At 45.4% G+C, this 16093-nt stretch overlaps 1 protein-coding gene across 12 annotated transcripts in view; it reads left to right on the plus strand.

The window, feature by feature from the left end:
- Ten-a (Teneurin-a transmembrane protein) overlaps positions 1 to 16093 on the plus strand; it is a 450404-nt gene that overhangs the window by 415246 nt on the left and 19065 nt on the right. For all 12 annotated transcript variants that reach the window (XM_077416125.1, XM_077416128.1, XM_077416124.1 and 9 more), the window contains 8 exons: positions 1813 to 2090; positions 8328 to 8447; positions 9094 to 9752; positions 9836 to 10049; positions 12487 to 12751; positions 14015 to 14145; positions 14326 to 14472; positions 14823 to 15030. In XM_077416125.1, the coding sequence (XP_077272251.1) occupies positions 1813 to 2090; positions 8328 to 8447; positions 9094 to 9752; positions 9836 to 10049; positions 12487 to 12751; positions 14015 to 14145; positions 14326 to 14472; positions 14823 to 15030 (2022 nt within the window). The remainder of the gene's footprint in view (positions 1 to 1812; positions 2091 to 8327; positions 8448 to 9093; positions 9753 to 9835; positions 10050 to 12486; positions 12752 to 14014; positions 14146 to 14325; positions 14473 to 14822; positions 15031 to 16093) is intronic.

Raw genomic sequence — 16093 nt, forward strand, 5'->3', positions numbered from 1 at the left:
GATCTAAGCGTGATTATTTATGGTATTTGTCACAGACGGGGTTTATTAAGCAACTTATAAATTACGCGCGGCATACGCGACATCTCAACGGATTCCTTCGAAGGGGGATGGAAACGTTTATCTCTAAACTCTGCAAGATGTCTGTCTCGCAGCTTATCTTTAGAATTTTTTTTCGTGTCATCTATCATTCTTTGACAAATCTTTCGCAGTTTAAAGAGAATGAAAAATTGCAAACTGAAATAAACGTCGTTCGAATTAGATACGTTCTGAAAAAAAAGTAATTTGTTCTATACTTACAATTAAAATATTATTCTTAATATCTGTATTTTTGGAATTATGAGAGAATAGAGGAAATTAAATTTTAACATTCGATCGAATTGATTTCTGATGAATAAATAAAGAAAATCATTCGACTGTTTCAACGTTTCTGGAGACAACAAGCATTTCACGATCGATATATCGTAAGTGTTACCTCCAGGAAATATATTTTTAAACCACTTTAAATCACTTCGCTTACATCCCGTGAAAATGAAGCGTTACCTTAAGGCGATAAGTTCGGGATTAAATCCCAACGTTCTGACTGCTTTCGAACTGGCGTCGAACCTGGCGTAAAACCGACACGAAAGCGATTTTTCGTAAGCATTCGATTCTCAAGGAGCCGCGCCTCGTGTTCGGGGCTTTATACTACGTGAATTTTTAAGCGGAAAATCCAATATTGGCGCCGCGGCGCATTGTTAAGAGAGAGTTCCCGCTTGTTTCCTTTTTCTGGTCTGGTTTCAAGTCCTCCCCTTTTGCCCTTCCCTCTATCCTCTCGTCCCTAACCAGAGACGTACTGTCAATCGAGTTATTCTTACGGGATTTCCAGCCGCGGCGCGCGCATAATGCTATTCATGAATCCGCATGATTATCGGAAAACTATATTTATTCTGGGCACCATATTAAATCCCTGTTTCGACGTTGGCCTTTCATCCGGTCCGGCTATTGGCCACGCTTATCCCGGTGCCTCGCGACGAGGGGGACGAAGATAAATATCGTCGATGATGAAAATAAAATCCTTGACACGGGTCCGACGGGTAGGGCCTGAACCTCGCCGGTCACCCCCGCGCGAACGTCATTCCCCGAAAAGCCCGCGGGTTTTCGTGCGTCTCGTGTCTCGTGCGGGCGATATACGGCACACGCACACGCGGCCTGCCATGTCGGGCTAATGGCGGCATCTGCATCTTTTATAAGCACGGCGTTATCTGCATCCCCGGACGCGCGTTGCCGATGCTCCGGTCTATGTACCACGACGCGCGATCGCCGTCGCCTCCGCCTGGCACACGTGCGCCGAACAGATACCGGTCATCGATTTATCGCCGGTGCGTATATATCGCCCTCGGAGCGACGTCGGATCAAGCGGAGCCCGCGTACGCGCAGTCAACTCTCCCATTTATTACCCCCCGACGCCGCGGCGCCGCACCGATACATGCCGACGAGTATCGGCATGAATTTAACTAATAATCAGCAGTAACCAAGACACATTGGGAGATACTAATCGACGTCTCGGCTCCATTCTGATTCGCAATCGCACGGACGATTTGTCATCGTCGGCCGATCATTCGATCTCGCGCAGGTATTAATCGCGACGATCGATTCGTCGAGGTGACCCGAGGTAACCTGATTAAGACGTATCATCTTGCGTAATTTAACACATATATACACGTGTATATTACGGCGGAGCGTAATCATGCGGTTTCACGATATAACGTTACTTCCATCGCGTCTCTCTATAGACGCGTATTCTAACATCTCGGTTATTTCTTGTTGTTTCAGGCTTCCGCCACCGCAACAGCAGGTGACGGTGGGCTCACTGGGCGGCGGTTTAGGCGGCGCCGGAAATGGCGGTACCGCCACAGTAAGCGCGCAAGGCCAGGCTATGGTGATGCCGGGTTTTCCGCTTCGTGCCGCAGCGGTGCCGCACTACTCCCCGTATTCGCCGTCGCGCTTTCACATCGACAAACGTTGTCAGCACAGGTGCTCCTGGAAATGCTTCTCGATCGCCCTGATCCTCTTGGCCGTGGCGCTGACGGCGATGCTGGCGTACTTTGCTGGTAAGTGATCGTCTCCTTAAACCCTCTCAACAAACCTTATTTCGAAGCTTCGAACGCGATCGTGCGGCTCCGCTACGCCGAATATATCGCAGCCGATTTTAGATTGAACGAATGTCTGATTAGATTAATGTGAACTGAAGCTGAACTATAAAGATGTAACCAGATTTATATCTGGTAATGCACGAAGAGGATGAGGGACAGCTATTTAATGCAGTCATTTCATAAATAATATTTGCCTCAATGTAAATTTGAATGAACCGTTTTTATTAGTCCCAGAGCGCACGTCCGAGTCGTAACATAGCCGGCGGCGGATAGTCCGCGCAATTCTATTGCTGATGGCTGACCCGAAATTCACGGTACAATAATTTATTATTAACTTGCAAATCTGGTTACGACTAACCCAACCCACCTAATGCTAAAATCCATCGGAACGTCGGCATTACTGCACCATGCTAATCCCTGTACGCGCAGAGGGGGATTATACATATGACTGACACCATAACATTCCGCGTGGAGGCATGACGAATTTCACGTAATCATGCAAATCATAACTAAATGGGATTCACAAATATTATAGCGGACGTAAAATTCGTATTTTCGCTCGGGCTTCTAAAGACAAAAAAAAATTGTTAAGAGCGAGGCAAACTAATTTATTTGTAAAAAGGCTCCGTTTTCGATGTGCCGTAATAACAATTTTTTATGCGGTCGCGCGGTTTAGATAATATACACGAAATTTAATAAACGCAAAAACAGAGTCATCAGATGAACAAAGCATGAAATTAATAAAAAGGACGGCAGAATTAATTAAATTTTTACGAGAAAAAGAGAGAAAGCAACCTATTCGGAATATTATACAATGCAGCTGTATTATGTTTGTTCGCACATTATGCATACATTAACATTTTTCTTGCAATGTCGGTGCACGTAATATTACCGCAGCAATATTATTTTACGATTGACCTTAAAGGTCAACACTACGTTTTCTAATGATGGAAGCAGTTTTGAGTCATAGAATCCGGTTTGTTTTAAATGTTATGTTGAAACATTTCTTGCGAAGAGATTATTACCGAATTTATTTTGTTTTATAGATTTTTGAAATACTGCATTACAAAAATTATTTTCACAATGTCTCTGTCTGTTAAAGAAGAATGTTTACATGATATACATAAAAAGGAAATATGTGAAAAGAAAATATAAATGTAACATCTTATAAACACATTTTCCTGCACTTACTAAAATCGTTTTGCTTTTAATCTTAAATTTATTTTCTCTTATTATTGAATTGTTATTATCATAACAGTAGCACGGAATAATACTTTGAGCGTGTGCAAACGATGTATATAGCCGTATTCGGGAAAATTAAATACTGTTTAACGGCGGAAGTCCGGATGTTCTGTAGGAAGCGTAGCTACGGCGTAACATTGCCAGCGTAATGGTTCATTTAACGCGGAGTGGTTGGCTCCATCCGGTTAGGGAGAGGCAAAAATATTGCCCGCCGATAGCGAGGAAGCGTTCCCGTGGCATGGGGTGCGTTTTACCCGTAACACTCGTAGTTGAGAAACTACACACCCCCCGTAGCGCGTCACAGAGTCGGGGAAAAGGGTGAACGCATTCGTGTATGAATCGATACCACGCCTTTCTATCCGTTAATAACATTAGTAACAGGGAGTCGCATGAGACACTGCAGAAAGGTACTTCAAACAACAACAATACGTCAGCGTGTGTGTGTGTGCGTTTGACGTTCTCAAATATATCATCGATTTCAAAATTTTCAAATTTTCTGTTATATTTGCTGAGAGAAAACAGATTGTCAGAATTTAAAAGTACGTGTCTTTGCTTAAACGAATCGGGCAATTTCCCAGGGCAATGGCCTACCCGACAAATCGATATCCGTGCAACTAACGGCGCACTATCTCGATACGCCCTACGGCTAACATTGGTAAATTTTGCTGCATAAATAACAACGCGGCGAAAACCGCGCGATGTGTGTAAACGTGAAATCTTATTGAAGCTAAACACTACGACGACATTCTTGCCGTTGGTAGCCGGCTCTATTAACGAGCTTTCGCGGCAAGAAAACGAAAGACAAATCGTCCCCTCGTTGATCCGCGTCGTTAAGATCAACGTTGAAAGAACACCACGTTAGGTTATCACGTTACTGCAAAAAGGTCTTGGAAAATGGCTCCACCAGGTCCGTTATGCTAATGCAGGAGCCAACGGGGTGCGAGGCCGAAGATACGCGGCGGACGGGCCTGAAGATCGCTGCATCTCCACTCGGTGCCGAGTCCGATTAGAGGAATTAATGCTTGCCTGTTATCAGCGCGCAACAGAAAGGAACCTGCTTTCCTCCCTCTCCGCCCTTTTCCGCCTTCACGCAAATCGTGTTTTTGCATTTTCACGAAAAATCCGAAAATCCGTACGATAATCACGGTCCGACTTGCGAACGTATTAGACTTCGTCATCCGAAGTCGCAGGGACTAAGGGGGTTTGACGGGAGAACGAAGGGATGCGAGTAGCTGGGCAATGTGTTCCGCGAATCTATGTAACACACCCCTCCGCTTCTCCTCGTGGAACTGTCCACCCCGACTTCGGCGTCTATGTTCTTCTTCCACCTCCCGTCCTGCGTGTCGCAGGAAGAGAGAGAGATAGAGAGAGGGGGGGGGGAAATGGTAGAGACTGCAAAGTCGATTCTCGGCCTCGAGGAGACTCTACTCGCCAGCTGTTATTTCTGCATTCCAGTAAATCGAGTCTGGAATCCAATCTGCCTGTTTGCTACTGCATCCAAACTACCCCGCAGCTCCGGCGTTACCTCTCTCCGTCCTCCCTCGCGCTCGCGTCTCTTTTACGGTCGTTGCAGGTCCGTCTACCCTCTCTCGTCGCGAGCACACACACACACACACACACACACTGCGATTATATAGGTATATGCGCGCACGCGCACACGCTGCGAGACTCACGAAGCCGTGTGCGCGAACCCTCCCTTCTCGTTTCGTCCCTCGGCCTCGCTCCGGAACACACAAATTTTGCATGTACGCGAGTTACCTTGCTTTTCGGTAATTTGACGTATGTCGGCTTGCTTGCTTGCTTGCTCGCTTGTGGCCCTCACAGGGCTAAAATCGTTTCGCGACAAGCCACTTCCGACGCGGACCTCTTCCACGGTTTCATTTACAAATGACCATCAACGAAACCGTTGCCACGATAATTCCTCTTGACAAACTGTCCCGAAGCTGAGAGTAAAGCTATTGTAGAAAATATTGTTTGTCATTTGTAATTATTTTCAACGGGCGTGTATTTGTAAATCATGGAAAGCATCTTTCATTTATTTCTGTAATAAGCGTTTAATTTTTAGATTATTCGCAAGGAACCAATGAGGGAGGGGGGGAGATGCTGTACAGATTCGCGGAACACAATGCGGCCCCCTTCCTTCTCCCGTCAAATCCCCTTGGCCCCTGCATCTTCGGATGATAAAGTTTAATACGTTCGCGAAATGGACTTTGACCATCGTATACGGAATTCATTTCAGATCTCTCATGCAAAATTTCTTTAATTATGATCGAAAACTGTTGACACAACGTTGAAATAACAATTTTTAATGGGATGTTTGTCGTTAAAAAACCGTAATATGATTCATCCGCTTGTGTTTCCTGTCCGCGAGAAAACATTATTACTGCGCCATTAATAGTTAACTCGTCAATATAATAACGACATTGTAGGCAGCTCGATAACGCTGTCGTGTCTGGACTCACGCTTCGCCGGATCGGAACGAAAGGGTAGACGGATCGATTGTAAACATTTCATTATAACGTACGAGCGGAAGTGGGCGGTAGAACGGACCGGCCGGGATGGCGGCGGGATAATCCTACGATAATCCGGGAATCATTCTCGGGAATGAATCGCTCTATCGATCCGGAGGTATATAATTGAAAAAGTTGTTCCTTTGCGCCCCTCCCTCTTCTCCCTCTTCCTTCACCCCCTTCCCCTCTCCCCCCCCCCCCCCCCCCGTGAACGTGCCCGCTGTTCTTTGCAGTCGCGCTCGCCTTTTCCATCCCCCCGCGAAAGCAAGGAGGCAGACTGGTGATGTAACGACCGATCGCATTATGGCCATTTTAAATTTCTGGTGGCTCATCATCAAAACTTGGCAGTCCCTCGATCCATGGCATATATTGGATTTTGAGATGACTTCGTTTCGGAGTATTGTCCTTATACGGTTAAGCATACAGCGTGTCTCAGAGGTCGCAGCTGCCGGTAGATCAAATTACTCAGAGATCCCAAGTGCAAGCTCATTTTGCATTCGCTATATTCCTAATTTACAACGTCAAATATTTTAGGAACGGCTGCGATATTAAAGCGTTGCTAAAATAAAGTCTATTCAAGATAAATTGAGAAAGGCTGAGGCAAGGCTCTGTATTATGTATCGAATATTTTAAAAAACTCATTTTCAGTATATACTACACGTATTTACATATTTCCAATGTATAAAATAATTGACCCGTTTTCTATAATGTTTGGTGGTGTATCGAAGTTATTGCGTGATTTTTTTAGACATCGAGTGTGCGATATGTGGAAAGTTGGATTGCTGAGTTGCAGCGACGTGAAACGGGAACGAAAACGATGCCACGCTGACTGGCATATACGCGAAATAAGGTCATTCACAGTTCACTGCAACTCAATTTCGGCGATAGTTACATGGCGGCCAGGCAACGTCGATCCCGAAGGAATAGTCGCTCTTTTCCGGTCATTTCGCCTATCTCCGGTCTGACGTGCGTACATGTGTACATGTGTGCGTCATGTGTATGCGCCCGCTTGTGTACACACACGGAAGACTTTCACGTGTACGCGTAACCCCTCGTCTCGCACGCTTCGCGCAGCTTCTTTACCTCGAAGAAACTTGTCAAGGACTATCGTCTGCACGGAAGACCTTTCTATGGCCAAAGACAAGTTATTGCGACAAGTATTGGGGGGAAATTATTAAATTATTCAGTTTAAACTTTTACGCGTTTGCGCGCTATCTCTCTCGCTATCAAAAGCCAAATATTGGTCTCCGCTTTTATTTACCGCTGTATTTTTCCGCGTGCGCTTTGGGGAAAAGCTGTGGGGATATAATAAAATAACAATGTATTACAGCACACAATGGCAATTACAACTAGAAACGATGCGCAATAACGAGTGCTATTACCACGACCGACAGAGAGCTTATGTACAATCCGCGATGCGACAAATCGCGGGGCGCGAAAACGCGTCCATTAAATATCGGCGCCGAGTGTATCGGCGAATAGCGATTTGTCAAATCACCCGCGCGGCAATAACACGCGAATTCAATTATACGCGTTATCGATGTTTTGTTGCGTTGATAAGCCAAGAGGTCGTTAGGCGGGGGTTGCGTTGGCCCGGGTCTGCCTCTTTTTTAAAAACTCTCGTTAAATCGCGTAATTAATTTGTGGCGCTCGTGGCGCACGAGACAGATAATTAATTAAACCGCAATATCCCGCCACGGATAAGGGTTTTATTGCCAAATTTATCATGGCGTTTAAATTCAACGAACTTGCACTTATCGCTCAGAAAACATTAATATAAATGACCTGAAATTCCCAGATAACTACTGATATATAGCATCAACATAATTGGATCTCGGATCATATCGGCCGATATTAATTGGTCTTTGAGGGGTCTCCATCTAAATATTACATCATCGTAATCATTTGTCATTGACTATATAGTTAGACTCGTCGAATTGATCATTGCTCGTCACGCTATTTTGTTAGAATTTATATATAAAAAGAATACCATATATATAAACGATACAAGGGTATTATAGCGCCATTTCAGAATTCTTGATCTGATGAAGCAATATCGTATACGCTCGATACAAGCCGTGATTCAAGCCGTGAGACCTCGAACTTTATTACACGGATACGTTGCTTTAAAAGTTACTCGAGCAGGAAGGTCGGGTTGTCATGGGAAATCTAGTGTGCCATCGTAATTCGAAAGCGATTGTCCGAATTTATGAACCCATTAGGCCGCTGCCAGACGTTCGACTAAAGCCGTTCTTGATTCCTGACGCTATAAAAGCGTCGCGCGCGGCGCAATGCCATTTCACCCTCTAGAATACCAGTCGTACGTTGCAAATATAACATTGGTGTCTACGCGCGATTGCGCGTGAGGCATCTCCGCGCGCACGCGGTGGAGTTTCATCCTTTCTTTTATTCCTAAAACGAATGCCCTTTGTTTACTTTCCAGCAGTGAGCTCTATGCGCCCGATAGACAGCACAAACTGCATTCTGGTTCAAGATATCAAAGCTGTCACTCACGAAAACGCACACATCCACGACTCGATATCCACGCAGATCCCCACAGAAGGTAAATATCGAGCGGTATTAATTTGCATCTACTCTGCATGATGTAAATACTCTCGCGTACAGCGTCATACGCTAATTGCTTTTGGGAAGCGCGAGTGGATGAACGTTTCATCAATATAATATCTTTAGCGAGGACTATATATCGCCGCCCATCCAAATGTCACTCACTGTAAAGATTTCACACTGTGAGCTGTACCAATTCCGAAAGATAATTGAACAATTGAGGTACATTTGACGCACTTGATATGGAAATAAACCGAGGAATATATATGGAGCAATAAAAAGCCACGATAAAAAGATCGTGAGCGTGAGCTCTGCTCGGCTTAAAATAAACGTTTGATAATATTCTTTTTATATCTTTTTCTAAAAACGATACATTTAAAAATAAAAATATAATCTTTTTTTCTTAATTGTTCACTCATCAAATTTACACATCATACAGTTTACTATGTTGCAACTGAAATGCACAGGTCGTCGTGCAGCGCGGTATAAGTCAGACGAATATATAAGAGACTTTTTCTTTTCTTATAAAAAGATATCACTAAATTTTATGCTAGACAACATTTTATTTGCCTCGCGACTTTCTTAACGACTTACGCTACTTATGTTATCGAATGTGTCACCATCTTCGCGTCTCTCCCTCGCAGAATCCCTGCCGACGAGCACGGCGGAGCATTCGAGCGCCGCGGACAACGCCGGTGATCAGCAGAGCGACCCGCAGATCCAGCAATCGGCGCAGCAATGGCCGGCCGTGCTCGAGCTACAGGCCTACAACGTCGCGCATTCCGCCGTTATTCAGCCGTATCACTTCTGGAACACGGAGTTCCGCAACAAGCAGCCGGCGTTCATCAGGCTTAACCTGACCCTGCCGTGGGGCGCGAATTTCGCGGTGTACGGCAGGCGGAACGTCGCGCCCAGCGTCACGCAGTACGATTTCGTGGAGTTCGTCAAGGGTGGCAGGGTGGTCCACAGGCTGAAGAGGGACGTCACCGCGGAGGCGGTCAGTTTTATGCAGTCCAGCAGCCCGCAGGACGTTCGCGTGGAACGCGCGGCGCAGCCGGCCGCGTCCTATCAACACGTGCTCATCAAGAGGACCATCGTGGAGCCGCTGATGGTCAACGTCAGTCTGCTGCAGTACTTCGACACCGGCGACTGGTTCCTGTCCGTGTACAACGACGAGTTGCAGCCTTACAAGGTTACGCTGGTCGTGACGGAAGCCGAAGGTGTCTCCACCACGTGTCCGAATGACTGCTCCGGACGTGGATCGTGCTACCTCGGCAAGTGCGATTGTATAGACGGATATCAGGTACGTTTCTGCACAATTATTCTGAAATTATCTGACTATGTATCACCCGAAGAGATCAGAGACTAAGGTGACGAAACTTCCAGGGTGCTGATTGCAGCAAAAGCGTATGCCCAGTTTTGTGTTCTTCTCACGGACAATACGGCGGTGGTATGTGCCACTGCGAGGAGGGCTGGAAGGGCGCGGAGTGCGACATACCGTTAGGTGACTGCCAAGTTCCTGATTGCAATCAGCATGGCCAGTGCGTCAGAGGATCCTGCGTCTGTAATCCCGGCTGGAAGGGCGCCTTTTGCGACGAACGTAAGTTAGCGATAAACTAAAATTTAGAGGCGAGTTATTTGCTTCTAAAATTAGGATTTATATATTTCCTTACAAGGATGTGAGAAAAAAGGGGGGAAAAATTGACGATACCGCGGCGGACCGGCTTGAAAAGATTATACGAGGACGATTCGCGAGCGATGACGTTGCATTGCAAATGCGGCGCGCGATATCACGACCCATATTTCAGCCTTAAAAACGGCTTAGCGGAAAGTCACGGGTGACGGAAAACGTTTACCTCGAACATCTATTTCTGCCTCGGATCGTTATTTCTTCATGTTTGTCACAGCACCATTAATTTTCCCATAATTCAAGCGTACGTTCTGGCCCTCTATCCGGGGAGATTCAAGATATTAGTAATGCAGAGTCCCCGTCGGTGGAGAACACAGCCCGGCCTGTGTACAACCTATAATTAATGCACGCTGAGTTCTCCAAATTTACATATGGGTCAAGCCATGCCAATTCGGTGCAACAATTAGTTTCGTATTGTTTCGCGGGAATTTGAATAATACACGCGCGCGCGCGCTGCACGCAGCTGCGTTCGATACGTTATAATTTCGCACACCCCGGAAATTCCGGGGACTGAGTGACGTACGATATAAATGACGAGATTATTCGCCGGGAACGAGACACTTCGTCTCTGACATTCTCACGGTCCTCGTTAGAGATACGCTCGCCCGTCGCTTTTTCCTAAACGCAGACGAAAACGGTATTAGTTCCACGTCAGTGGAATATGTCAGCTCCAATCGTAAGAACGATAAATTCGTCGAGCGGAAACGGATTTGCATTAGTCGCGACACGACGGCAAATGAGAACTAACTGGCGAATAAGAATCCAAATCGAGAGACAAGTTATTTCTTTAAAAAACTTACCTTTAAAGACAGTTGTGATCTCACTTATATTTTATGTTATCAATTAGTAAGAAAAACGCTATTTATGGTCCGGATTGGATGTTGGTGATCTAATAATAATATTGTATGAATTTTATATACTTTTTTCCAAACTTAGTAAACTGCGCGCCGATTTTTTGTCGATCTTTCAAACACACTTAGTTGAACGGTAAATCTACATATTCGAATCGATAAATAATAATCAATTTAAATTTGGATGCTAATAACCATCCTTATTAAATCACTGCAAAGAATTTATTGTGAAAAATATCACCTCAGCCAGAGTTCGAACCTGAATTAAAGTTCACACTGCAGTTATTATTAGGGCCTCCGCACAATGAAAAATATAAGAAACAAAGAACAGATATTAGCTAGATTAGGACTAAAGGATCAAGAATAAAGTTGAATGTACGATGAAAAATACAGGCAACAGAAACAGGGAATAACACAGGCAACAGATTTTTAACCTATCGCAAGCCGTGTATCAATACTACACCAGCTTTATTCCTGATTTCTTATTTCTAATCGCTAATGTCTGTTCCTTGTTCCTTATATTTTTCATTGTGCGGGGCCCTTTAGACTACCAAAATCTAGTCCGGACCATAAATGGCGTTTTTCTCTCTAATTGATTGTATATCATAACGGTCGTGTTTTTCTCATTATTATTGTTTATATCTTATATTTTTTTAACGATATGATACATACATTTATTTGTTTTATGCTTCATTTCATATAATGCGCTTTATTCAATTTCTGAAAGATTCATTTTCGCCACTTATTCCGAGTGATCTTTAATTCGTTAAAAACTGCCGTTTCTCTTGTCGTTCACGGCTTAGAAATTGATGTCTCAGCATTTTTACCGAAGAGAGTTCGTTCCGAAGAAACATTCTGTATGTACCATTAAATACGCTTAATGGTATCATACTTCAACGCCCAATTTATCGCGTTCCGTGTTTCCGCGCGTTTCACGGCGCGGCGCGGCGCGCGAACGCACCTGCCAGGTCCTAATGAAAACGAACAAATCTATGATCCCGTTCGATCAACGTCGCGCATACATAATGCAAGAAGAATCCGCCAGGAATTTCTCTCATCTCTCGCGTCCCGTGTATACTTATACATACATATAACTTAACGGGGCACAGCGAACGCGAACGACGACGCGGCCCGCGACGGCGCCGCCACCGCCGCTGCTGCGCCGAGGACGCACTGGAATTAAGTTTCATAATTTCCCCGGGGCAGGTGGGATCCGCGGGAATAATGCAATTGTTCCGATGCCATAATTTAAAAAGTTGGTCCATTCGTCCACGCCATGGATGCAATCATCAGCGGCGCCCGGGCGTGACGGGCGAGGGAAGACGGGGGTGGGGCTCTGATAACTGACGGGGATGCGCCTCACCCCGCGTGAACCGTGGGGGAAGTTTAGCCTTTAGCGAGAGAAGGCGTCCAGGTCGCGCCGAACCGTAAAAAACGCGATAGTTTCTAATCTAAAGCTATCGCGCTCGATCCGTTTCTCTTTCGCAAACTTTCAGCCGACTGCTCCGACCCAAACTGCAACGGCCACGGCGCCTGTGTCTCCGGCAAGTGTTACTGCAAGGCCGGCTGGCAGGGCGAGCGGTGCAATCAGGTCGATCAGCAGGTGTACCAGTGCCTGCCCGGCTGCTCCGATCACGGCACGTACGACCTCGAATCCGCGGCCTGCGTCTGCGAGGAGCATTGGACCGGGGTCGATTGCTCGCAGCCGAGCTGCGGTCTGGACTGCGGACTTCACGGATCCTGCGAGCAGGGCCGCTGCAAGTCAGTATAACATAACACACACACACACACACACGATGCGCGCACTTGCACGTACACACATCGTCCTTTCTATATCGTTGTCCTTTACGGGCCCTCCGCGGACGTGAATTGCGACCGGGATTCCGGAATTGGGTTACCCGCTGGCGCAACCGACGGTGCACCAGCCAACGGCCGCTCGCTCTCTCTATCTCTCTCGCCGGGATTGAACGAGGAAAGTGACGCGTGTCTCAAATGCCTATAGGTCGTTTTTCTCGCGAGGATTAAAGAAATTCCACGCGACCTCGATTTCGTTTCTCTCTATCCCCATATGACGCCCGCACCTCCGCGCGAGATCATTGTTTAATGCGGGAGATTTGCGGAATTGTGCGGACGTGACGGCCATTTACGCGCGGCGCTCTCTGTGCTTCATATAGAGCGTGACGTGCGAGCTTTTTGCAACTTTTACGACTGGAATAGATTACCGGGTAATGCCGCGTGTCGAAGAGTGCGAGAAACGTCGTAAAGTTTTCAACGGGCGAACGCGCGCGAGGAAGGCACGTCGCGGGGGCATTTAATAGTAATCCGCGCGCGCGCGCGCCGCTCGCGCGCTAGAGAGAAAGAGAAAGAGAGTAACGTTTTGTCGGGACATTGAAATATTGTGGGATAGATGCGGGCGAAGAATGGCCTAAAAATGAGTAAATTGCTCGCCGGGATCGCGGGCACAAAAGTTGAGGCTAAAAAGGTGAAAAATTGCGAGAAAAAGGCTCTGTCTTACGAGGCGCCAACTTATCACAACTCGAAGGACCGTCCTCGTCCCTTCCCACTTTCCTTTGTCAGAATCAAGGACGCGGGAGAGGATCTCCTTTCTCATATTCTAAAGCTGACGCCTCTCGTCTACCACCCCCTCTCCCCCTCTCTCGCCCGCCGCTTTCCCCCGTTCCATCCCCGAGAGTTGGCGTAAAAGAGGCTCTAAGTGCAAAAAGTTCTTCACTACGGCAGAACAACTTCGGAACTCGGCTCAAACTCGCATTTTTTATTGCAGCCGGTATAAACGGCGAGAAATTATTTTACGTTCGGCGATACCGCCGTTTAACATAACAAATCCTGTTAGAAGCACTTGCGTATCGGGTACCACGAAGTACGATGCGATTAACATAACAAAATCGTATTATTTCTCTTTATACTCGCTGTTTTTATTTCATAATTCCGATTGTTAATCGAAAAGTCGTTGTGAGTTCGTTTATACGCGCTCTGTAAGATGCGAAGGCACATACCTGTTTGCAGATGCCACGATGACTGGACCGGCACGAAATGCGATCAAAAACCGTGCGACTCGCGTTGCGCCGAGCATGGCCAGTGCAAGAATGGGACCTGCGTATGCAGCCAAGGGTGGAACGGAAGGCACTGCACATTACGTACGTATTTAAAACAGGAGATTATATTCGCGTAATAAATTCGGTATGCTTTACCTTGCTCGAGCATATATTTTTGCCGTCGATAATAAGTTTTCCGATATACGAGACGGCGTAATATCATTTTTCAATAATCGATTAGTCGACTGCAATTATTGAAAATGGTTTTTCTCTCTTTAATAGCCGGATGCGAGAATGGATGCAGCCGCCACGGATTGTGCACCCTGCAGGACGGCGAATACAGTTGCGAATGTTCGACCGGGTGGGCCGGTAGAGATTGCAGCATACGACTCGAATTGGAATGTAATGATTACCTTGACAATGACGAAGGTGAGTCCTCAAAGTATAACCCGGCATTAAATCAACGTTGATTAATGAAATACTATTGCTCATCTGTATCTAATGGATATTATTCTTGCGAAGTCGGGCAAAAGGGGGAATTTACTTGTGAGATAGTATTGTTATACGGCAGTAAAATATTAATTGGTGCGTTCAACGTAGCGTTAAAATGTAACACAGCGTGAATACAAAATGCCAAATCACAATTTCGATTATTCTTATTTAATCTTCAAGCTCATAAAAATATAAAGATGCAAAGAGAAAAGGCTCGTCGAAAAAAATAGAATCTCATTGAGCGCGAAACGTGTTGAAGAGGATATCTAATAGATTGTCTTTCTCAGATGGCATGATGGACTGCTCTGACAGCGAGTGCTGCTCGCACGAAACTTGTTCAGAACATATCATGTGCCTTGCTAGTAATAATCCCGTGGACGTTCTCCTTCGAAAACAACCGCCCAGCGTCACAGCGTCCTTCTATCAGCGGGTGAAGTTCCTCGTCGAGGAGAACAGCGTACAGAGCTACGCCCACATGGACGAGTACACGGAAAGGTAAGATCGATCATTTCCACCCGGACGGATTAAAATTCGAATTAGAATTCGCTTAGTCTCTTACTTTCATAAGATAAGCGAGAGTGACGTGTTCGAACGACCGAGAACTCGCCATTTAATCACAACAAAATTTCTGGCAGATTTTCCGCGCGACACACCACACGCGGATATTTCTCTCTCATTTCATTTTTGCATTAATGCTTTAGAAGAACGTAAACGCGGGCAACGACTCGGTCGATCGTAAACGTTACACATATGACATTTAATGAAGATAAAATAGCATAGCTGTGCGTGTGTCATAGTTTGGCCTTTTTACGACTTTTACGCCGCCGCGCATTACTTTTCTCGGTTTTTATCGTTAGCCAGAAACACGCGTATCATATCGTGTTTGGTTGAGCACTTTCGTTCCTTTCGGTACGGCACGCCGTGAATTTGTCTTCGACGTATGCAGTGAACGTCCTACAAAAAGCGTTATTTAATGTCAAAATTGCAGTTTACAGGACTTGACAAATTTAATGTGCGAAAATACAATATATCGCGTCACGCTGCACGCGGTTATCGAGTTATGAATATTATTATGTAACTTACGCGTTTCAATCTGTGGTAACGGTTTACGATGGGGTACATATACTTTCTCATATTTATTTAATATATCTTTCTCTTTCACGTGTATATGTATATATGTGTATATGCATACGCATATTGCATATGCGTGCACGATGGATGCGCACCAATAATTTCACATGGACGGGGACAAAGTTAATTAAAATATATTTTCAGCTTTTGAACACGTATAACTTGTTTTTAATTTATTGTGGAGGCGTAACATATTTTGTTTGTGAAATATACGTTTAATGCGGATGCACTACAAGCCGTGCAAAATATTATCGGCACACAAAATTTTATATTACGGAAGAATCTGTATATTTCTGCTCTGCGTTATAAATTGTTAATAAACAAAACTTAGTCGCAAAAATGGTGGGCTAAAACAGTTTATAAATTCAGAAATCGTTGTAATCTTATCGATATATCGTTATTTTATTTAATTTTGCAGCACGATATA

This window comes from Temnothorax americanus, unplaced genomic scaffold (assembly GCF_048541705.1).
Source record: "Temnothorax americanus isolate GAGA-0224 unplaced genomic scaffold, ASM4854170v1 Scaffold41, whole genome shotgun sequence".
Classification (NCBI taxonomy): Eukaryota; Metazoa; Arthropoda; class Insecta; order Hymenoptera; family Formicidae; genus Temnothorax; species Temnothorax americanus.